General features: G+C 58.3%; 1 protein-coding gene across 1 annotated transcript; it reads right to left on the bottom strand.

The window, feature by feature from the left end:
• Positions 1 to 2,400: 2,400 nt before the first annotated feature.
• On the bottom strand, positions 2,401 to 8,666 carry IGFBP1 (insulin like growth factor binding protein 1). Its single transcript, XM_072777629.1, has 4 exons — positions 5,704 to 8,666; positions 4,529 to 4,683; positions 3,668 to 3,790; positions 2,401 to 2,859 (listed from the first exon to the last, which is right to left on the bottom strand). The coding sequence occupies exons 1-4, from the start codon at positions 6,041 to 6,043 to the stop codon at positions 2,728 to 2,730; spliced, it is 750 nt and encodes a 249-aa protein (XP_072633730.1). The 5' UTR covers positions 6,044 to 8,666; the 3' UTR covers positions 2,401 to 2,727.
• Positions 8,667 to 8,958: the final 292 nt, after the last annotated feature.

The raw sequence follows: 8,958 nt of genomic DNA, 5'->3' as shown, positions 1-8,958 counted from the left end.
TGAGGTAGGGATCCAATTTCTTCTACATGTGACTATTCAGTTTTCCCTGCCCCATTTGTTGAAAAAACCATTTATCCTCACTAAACGGTCTTCCAACCCTCACTGAAATTCAGCTGAACATCAATGTCTATTAGTGGCCTTTCGATTCTATTCCACTGATCTATATGTCTATCCTTACTCCCCTAACACCCTGTTTGATTACTATTATTCTGTAGAAAGTTTTGGAATCAGTTAATGTGAGTCCTTCTACTTTGTTCTTTAGCAGGATTGTTTGGGCTATTCCAGACCTCTGGAAGTTCCATCTTAAATTTGAAATCCGTTTTTTAGCTGACTACAAAGAAGTCAGCTTAGATTCTGAAAAGGATTGTGGTTAATCTGTGGGTTTAAGGTGTTTAATGTTGACAATGTCAAGCCTTCTGTTCCATGAACATGGTATGTTTTCCATCTATTTAGATTTCCTTTTATTTCTTTCAACAACATTTTGTAGTCTTTATTTTGTACTTCTTCTGTTAAATGTATTACCAAGTATTTTATTTATTAATGCTAAACACTGAGTGAAATTATTAATTTTATTTTTTGGTTGTTCATTGCAAATGTATAGGAATACAATGGATTGTTGTATATTGATCTTGTATCCTGCAACCTCGCTCAACTCATTGAATAGTCTTTTAGTGGATCGCCTAGGATTTTCTGTATGTAAGATCATATCATCTCCAAATAGGGATACTTCTACCTTTCCTTTACCTGAATGCCTTTTATTTATTTTTCTTGCCTAACTGATAGAACCTCCAGGACACTGTTGAAGAGAAGTGATGGGAGTAGACATCCTCGCCTTGTTTACCATCTGCAGGAAGGGGAAAGGCACCCAGACTTTCCCCATTAACCACATTGTCAGCTGTGGGATTTTCCTAGATCCCTTTAGTCAGCTTGAGGAAGTTCTTTCTACTCCTAGTCTGTTGATATTTGTTGTTTGGATTCTTTTTTTTTTTTTTTTTTTTTTTACCCTGAAAAGTTATAAAAGATATTGGATACTATCAAATGCTTTTTCTGAGTCTGTTGAGATGACCATGTGATTTTTGTTTTTTGTTTTTTTTCTATTGATATGATTTGTTGCATTATTTTGTTTTAGGGTTTTGGAACAACCTTGCATTCCTGAGATAAATCCACTTGGTTATAGTGAATTTTTTTTTTTTTCCAGAGAGAGAGAGAGAGAGAGAGAGAGCTCACACATGCACACACATACACACAAGTTGGGGGTGAAGCAGAGAGAGAGAAAGAGAGAGAATCTCAAGTAGGCTGTATGCTCAGCATGGAGCCATTGCAGGGCTCGATCTCGCACCCTGAGATCGTGACCTGAACCAAAATCAGGAGTTGGATACATACCCGTCTGAGTCACCCAGGCACCTCATGAATGATTATTTTAATATGTTGCTGGATTCAGTTTACTAGTATTTTGTTGAAGATTTTGTGTCAATAGTCATAATATATTATAATATTGGATGTTGAGTTCACAAGTCAATCCTGGGGGCTTGGCAGAGGGAGGGTGGCAGCCACAGGTCAGAGGTGAAGGGAGAGCCCCAAGAGGGAGAGCTGGAGCCCAGACCATAGAGGGTGGGGGTGTAAATTGGGGAGACTCTGGCTTTTCCCACAGCAAGATAGGGGCATCCAGGAGATGGAGTGGAGGCAGCCAAGAGGCCAGGAGGGACCCATGTGATGGTTGAGATACCCATCGTGGAGAGATGTGGAAGGAAGAGTTGGCAGGGCTGCATCGGGGAGAGCAAGCCAGGAATAGTTCCTGCTAGGAAGAAATAAGGAATCCAGGGAGCAGAGAAGCCCCATGTGCTCAGGGTTCAACCATCAAAACACAAGGGGTCAAGCCCTACAGAGGACAGAGGAGAGGGCGAGGGGCAAAGGAAGAAAGTGTTTGTATCCCGTGCTTAAGATGGTGGGGGGCAGGCCTGCTGCTCACAGAGACAGGAAAGGGGTGAGTCATCAGAGGTTAGGCCCCAGGACAGGGGGTGGGGCAGGCAGGGGGGTGGTAGGGGAAGGGCAGACCTGCCAGCAGCAGGACAGGGAGCCTGAAACACCAAAGCTGCATGAGAAGGGGGTGTGTGAGGGGATTTCGGAAACAAAGGGGGAGCATTTGGTCCTTATCCACGCAGCCACCGTGTTCCTTCGTAGAGCATTTATTCCCACCCACCACGTCCACACCATGCAGGTGCGTGTGACCACACAGCCACGTCCAGCTCGGGCCCCATAATCAGCCCCGAACTCTCCCTGCACGTCTACACAGACTGGGATCTGTGGGCACAGGGTGAGTCCTTAAGCACGGCTTCACCGTCCCCTCAGGTCACTTGAAGGGAACAACAACAAACAACAAAAACCCAGCACTGTGACGCATTTAAGTTTTGCATTTTCCAGGCTTTATTTTTCCCCTGCTTTTTAGAACCAGAAGCAGGGAACTTTGAGGAGCTACAAATCAAGTATTTACACCCAGTGCCTCTAACGTGTTTCATGATTTACAAAATAACAGCACAGCAACTGTGTCGAAAAAATACATGTACAGTGAATAAATAAACTACAGATTTATGCGTTCACCAACACGTATAAAAGTGGCTCCCACACATATACATATATAGGTAGATAAGTGTGCATGATTTCTAGACTATAAATACACTATGTACTTAAATATTCCCCGTGAAGGGACAGAGGACAGCGCACGTGCTCTCAGCTGTGCCCGGTGAAATACTGCCCGCAGTTGGGGTCGCCTCTGACCTCCACGGACCCCGGAATCCTCTCCCCGTTCCAGGGGTACACGCACCAGCAGAGCCCGCGCTGGCCGTCCATGGCCGTCTTGCACTGCAGATCAAGCGGACAGCGCGAGGTCAGGGGCGGCCCACGGGCGGGGAGGAGGGGGCGCCCCGTGACCGCGGCCAAGGGCACAGACGCCCCCCACCCAGTTCTCCTCCTAAGATAGGGACTGAGGCTGAGCACCTGGTTGTTAGGGAGGCTGTGCATGCGGTAGATGGCTCGGTGCACACAGCTGTCTGCCTCGTGACCCCGACGGCAGGGCAGCTGGGCCCGGAGGGACACGTCCCGAGTGTGGCTGCTGTCACCTTGGACGCTGTGCCCACCCCCCGCCCCCGGGCAGGTTCCTCATCAGGAAAGCACAGCCTCCTCCCGGAAGGGGGAGGTGACCCTCCCGTGATCCCCCCAGAGCCCAAGCTTCCTGGAGTCCTAAAGAGCTCCCCCAGATGAAGCCTCGCTTTGTTTCCCATCCCAGTGATCACCCGGGAGGCCGGAAACACTCTTTCCTGAAGGTGGTTGCTTCCCCTTGAGGGGAGGAAAGCAGGGGGCTGGCTCCATCTCCTGAGCGGAGCTCTCCCCTCCCTCTGGTGTCACAGCCGGGACACAGGTGCAGAGCACGGGACCTGTTGCCCACCTGCCCGGGCTCACTGCGCAAGCGACCAAGAGCCCCTGGCCGACTGCAGGGTCCCTCCACCCCCCTGCCCTGGGCCCCGGAGGGGCGGAGTCTGACTCAGTACGGCTGGTTGGGGGGCCTTGCAGGGCGTATTTGGGACTGGATGCCCTGTCCGGGGAAAGGGCGGCTCTGCGGGGATGTGCCAGGCTGGCCAACCCGTGAGGGCGCCCCGAGCAAGGTGCATACCTGTCTGCTGTGATAGAACCCATTTTTGTTGCAGTTGGGCAGGTAGAAACTGTACAGCTGTCTGGACGCCTGCTCCTCGGCCAGCCGTGCCAGCACCTCGTGCAGCTCCCGCCGGCAGGGCTCCTGGAAGGGCAGTTAGGTCCACATCGCCGTGAGTGACACGGGGACTGACCCAACGGGCTGTGCGTCCCCACCAGGCCTTCCCGGGCCCCTGCCCTGTGGGGACTCGCCCCCCCCCCCCCCCCCCCCCCCCCCCGCCTGGAGAGAGGACACGGCCTCTCCCGCAGCAGAAGCTCCTAGGCCGTGAGCCTTTCCTCTGTGCTGTTATGTCACAGCAGCCACGTGGAGTGAGGACACGGCCCCTCCGGGCTACCACAGACAACGGGACCGTCTGCACCCATCACCCTTGCAGACAAAACCCCGAAGCACCTGGGAAGCGGGTCAGACCCGGCGCCCAGGCCTATGGGTCCCATCTGGCTCTTTCTCTCACAGACCGGCCCGTGTCCCCAACTTTGATTCTTGGTCGCCCTCAAGCGGTAGAATGAAAAACAGCCGTCGGCTCAGCCCGGACCAGGGAGCTAGTGCTGGGTGGGGACAGTTTCGGGGGACGACAGAAGGGGCCATGCTTGCAGAGCTGATGCCTCTGATCACAATGTTTAAGGGGGGGGTGCGGGCGCCCTCGGGGAGGGAGCGTAAAGGCCCCGCCTGAGCTTTAGGGCGACACACGGGCAAAGCTACACAGCCCAGCAGGCCCCTGGTGGGAGAACAGCCACAGCTGCGGTGGGGAAGGTCTATCCTTCCCAGGCCCCCGGGAGGCAGGGGGCCGACGGCTTCTGCGTGGCACCTGCCCCAAGGCCTCACCTTCAACTTGTCGGAGTCGTCGGATCTCACGGTCTTGTAATTACGGACAGCGTTCCAGAGGATGGGCGTGTCCTCCTCCGACGGGACCATCAGGTGGAAGTTCTCCAGGAGCTGCTCCTGGGTGATCTCCGAGCTCTCCGAGGACTCCTTGGCATCTGAAACGTGCAGCGCCGCACACCCGTGAGCCCCCCACCGCCTCCCCCGAGCTTGGGCGCCTGCGCCCCTGGGAGCGCCTTCCTCTCCCGGCAGCCAGGCTGGGCTGGGAGGCTGCTCGAGCTGATCCTGAGCTCTACCCCCTTACCGCTGAACAGGGCTTCTGACAGTTTCCTGGGAACGTGACGACCCAACAGCAATTGTGTAATTCAGGTATGTGGGGGCGGGGGGGGTCTGGCAAGGGCGCCCCGAGTCTTTGCCTCTAAAGGGGTGGAAGAGTGAAGCCACATGGACGTTGGGATTCGGTGCATGGACGGAGATAGAGAACTGGCTTTCCTGGGGGGCCCTGGGGATGCATCTCTGCTGGGGACCATCAGGATGAGCCCATTTCACTGACTCTGAAGGCAGAGAGCCTCCTGGGAAGGGCCATGCACTCGGGCCGATGCCCTAGCAGGGTTACGGAACCATGGGGCTCCTCCAGGAAGGACCCGGGACAGCCCAGCCACCGGCCCCACGGGGAGGGACAGACGGAGGGGTGTTTCCTCTGCTCCCCTCTGCAAGTCAGGAACGTCTGACAGTCCAGTCCTTGAGCGGGGGCAACACACACATCAGACACCTTCTTTCTATGGCAGTGAATGCAGACTCCCAGCCTCCACTCCCGCCAGCTCTGGAGCAGCGGGCATCTCAGGCTGTCCCCACAGCCCGTGATAAAGGACGTCCCCGGGCCGGCTGGCAGGAGGGATCCCCGTCCTGGGCCACCCAGTGGCAGGCGCACCCCGTGGCCTCCCTCCCCGACCCTGGCACCGAGTCCTGGGAGCCCTCCCGCCTCTCCTGCCCTCTCCTGGGCACCTGCCGCTGGACCACGCAGTGATAGGCCTCACTAGGTGCCGGAAGACCCTCTGCCTGCCGTGCTCTGGCCGTGGGTGGGTTTGCTCCGCACCGGCCGTGGGCCTCGGCGGCACCCCCCGCCCCACCCCAGTCGTCTGTCCTGGGGAGGGGAACCAGTGGGGCTGCGGTCCTACCTGCGGCGGGATCGGTGGGCACGCAGACGCCCCGGCCGCGGATGAGGGCGTGCAGGGGCCGCTCTTCCCCTGGCGCCGCTCGGCAGCTGAGCCCAGTGGCGCAGCGCGCAGTGGCCACTCCGCAGGGCGCGTCCTGTGGCAGGGCGCACATGGGGCAGCAGCCGCAGCCGGCGGGCAGGGCGGTCTCGGCGCAGGAGGCGGGCACCGGAGGGCAGAGCGCCAGCTTCTCGGGGGTGCAGGGCGCACAGTGCCACGGCTGCGGGGTGCCAGCGGTGGCGCCGAGCTGGACAGCCAGCAGGAGCAGAGGCGGCCAGGCACGGGCAGCGGGGGCCACAGGCATTGTCGCGCAGGTGTGGCGCTCGGAGACCGGCTGGCGGGCAGTGGCTCGCAGGCAGGCGACGCTCAGTGCCAAAAGCCAGATGCTCGCATGCTGGGAGCCACGCGCGCCCTATAAAGGGTGCGGCCGGCCCTCCCCTTCCCCCTGAATGGGCGGTTAATGATTGCCCGCGCTGCGTGTTTGTGGCCGCGTTCAAAATAAGTCTGGAAAAAAAAGTTTGTTTTGCTTGCGCACCCAAGGCCCTGCGCAAATGGTGGGTGGAGGGAGGGCTCCCGGCCCAGGTGTCCGACTGTGTTTGTCCTGTTATGGTTTCCACCTGGAGCCAAAGTGCAATTCTTTTTTTTTTTTCTTTAAAGATTTTATTTATTTATTCATAAGAGACACAGAGAGAGAGATACAGGCAGAGGGAGAAGCAGGCTCCATGCAGGGAGCCCGATGGGGGACTTGATCCCGGGACCCCAGGGTCACGCCCTGGGCTGAAGGCAGATGCTCCACCGCTAAGCCCCCCGGGCTGCCCCAAAGTGCTGTTCTAACCAGGAACGCAGAGCCAGGCCTCGCCTGTTGTGTTCAAGGGGCATCCCCGGTCCACCGGTCGGCACCCCTCCTCGTCCCCCGCACACCCAGGGAGCACCGGAGACATCAGCCGGGCAGGGCTGGGCCTCCTGCCAGCTTCAAATGGGGAAGCCAAGGCCCAGGGAGGGGAAGGGAGGGACCCTGGCCAGGTCTCCGCGGCAAAGCCCAGAATTGAGGCAGAAGGCCCGCAGCCCAGGGACCCGCACGCATCGCAGCCCTTCCCACGATGAGGATGGAAGGAAAGGCCCAGCATCCCCCGGAGCTGGTGCCAAGCTCCCCGGTGTGGCAGGAGCACAGCATCCAGAGAGGAGCTGGACCCCGAGTCTACGAAGGGCCAGGGCCGTGGCTGTGGAATGGGCTCCAGGACCCCAGGCTTCCCCTGACTTTCTGGCTCAGACCAAAATTAAAAAAATAAGAGTTAATACTTTATTTTAGAGAGAGCGAGAGTGAGGAGCAGAGGGAGAGGATCTCTAGCAGCCTCCCTGCCGAGTGCAGAGCCCGGCCTGAGCTCTGAGTCAAGACCAGAGTCTGACACTCAACCCAGAGTCCCCCCGACACGTGCCCCGTCGGACTGAATTTTTACCAGGATTCTTTTTTGTGAAAATTCCCATTTCCCGGATATTCTCTGGGGGTGGTGAGAATGTCACTGTGCGTTTAAAGGCAGTGGGACCGGGGCCCGCTTGCCTCTGGGGCCTGAGGGGCTCACGTGGACAGCCAGCCCCTGGGAACTAGGCCGCTCTTAGCAAGAAGGAGGCAGCTCTGCGTTTACCGGTGGGGAAAATGTCCAGTACTGAAGTTTTGCAAGTTTACCATAATGTCCAATAAAAACGAGCAGGTCCAGGGGTGCCCGGGGGGCTTAGTTGGTGAAGCACCTGCCTTCGGGTCAGGTCATGATCTATCTCGGGGGCCCGGGAGTGAGGCCCCCGTCGGGCCCCCTGCCCAGCGGGGCGTCTGCTTCTCCCTCCGCTCCTGCTCTCTCTCTCTCTCTCTCTCAATAAATAGATAAAATCTTTTAAAAATGGGGAGGTGCAGAGCATACAGCTTGTGTGCCAAACAGTAATATGAAATCACGTCAGGGTGACTCTACATTTATGGACAATGGTGAGAGGAATAGGTAAGAACCCGAGGTGGGCACCTGCTGGGTGGGGGCGCGTGAAGTCAGGGACCCGGGCGGAGCGCCGACTTCCGTCGTCCCCAGTTCCCCGACCTCATAAATCAGCATCAGTCCCTATAGTGGTGCTTGCATCCTCCCGTAGGACCCCAGGAGCGAGCGCATCACAACACCCGTCCCGGCCCCATGCGCGGCCCCATGCACAGCCCCATGCACGGCCCCCTGCCCGGGGCCGCGGCGGGCGAGCACCTTGGCTTCGCTCTGCCCCGTCCCCTGGCCGCAGCTCCAGCGGCCACCAAAACAAGGTCGGCGGAAATCACTGCAGTCAGGAGGTCAAGGTCGCGTCTGTCACTGTTTTTACAGAGTAAAGGTCAGTGTCCGGCGAGGAGCTGACCGAGGCTTCGGACTGGCTGAATGCTATTTTTCCAGCAGGTGCCTCAACGATTTCGTTTCCAAAAGAAGAGTCTGGGCTCCGGATTTCCTCGCACTTCCTCCACTCAGGATCTGTGTGTCCACCCGAGATGGCCCCTGAGGGACGCTGCACGACAGGCATCATCGGGTGAGCACTCACGGCCCACCCGCTGTGCGGGGGCCAGGTGCCAGCCCTGGACAGTTCACCCTGTTGTGCACTTGCCCGCGAGGCCCCCGCCTCCAGCCCACCCTGCCCTAGCTTGGCCTGTTCAGTTCCTCTCCGTCGCAGATCGATGTCCCCAATGTTTCCGCTGCTTGCCTCAGAGCTGCCACAAACCAGAGCCGGCCAGAGAGAGCGCTCCCGCCCGTGGCCACATACCCCAAACGGCGCGGGCCCTCCCGGGGGCCTCTGTGGGCCGTGCCTGTTTGTCTGTCCGCCCCTGGTGGCGGCTGCTCCTGAGCGCACCCCCAAGCCCAGGTCCCGTCACCCAAGTCCGTGCCACGGGGGCGCAGGGTGGGCCCTAAGGGAAGCCCCTCCTCACCCACCTTGCAGAGGACTGGGCGCCATGCCACGCGTGGGTGAGGCCGCAGCCGCTGCCAAGGGGATGGCGCATTCGGGGAAGGACCCAGCGCTGTCCCGCCCGGAAGCTGGGAGGGCAGCCGGGGGACGGGAGAGAGGGGCCGTAGGTGCTGTGCGACGGGCTCAGGCCACCCGGGGAGGGGTGAGGCCTGCAGGGCAGAGAGCCAGGCCGAGACCCTCCTGCTAGCGTCCCTGCAGGCTGGACACGGACTGCAGGCCGGACCCCGGACAGAGCGGACCGGC

This window comes from Canis lupus, chromosome 15 (genome assembly GCF_048164855.1).
Source record: "Canis lupus baileyi chromosome 15, mCanLup2.hap1, whole genome shotgun sequence".
Classification (NCBI taxonomy): domain Eukaryota; kingdom Metazoa; phylum Chordata; class Mammalia; order Carnivora; family Canidae; genus Canis; species Canis lupus.
Note: the sequence above shows the minus strand (reverse complement) of the source record. Positions and strands in the feature narration are given on the sequence as shown.

Bases quoted from the DNA above. Each gene is read 5' to 3' on its own strand.
- IGFBP1 (XM_072777629.1), bottom strand. From the start codon at position 6,043: ATGCCTGTGGCCCCCGCTGCCCGTGCCTGGCCGCCTCTGCTCCTGCTG. The intron at 3,791-4,528 runs GTGAGGCCTTGG...CTGCCCTTCCAG, and splicing joins ACGACTCCGACAAGTTGAAG to GAGCCCTGCCGGCGGGAGCT. The intron at 2,860-3,667 runs GTATGCACCTTG...CTTGATCTGCAG, and splicing joins GGTTCTATCACAGCAGACAG to TGCAAGACGGCCATGGACGG.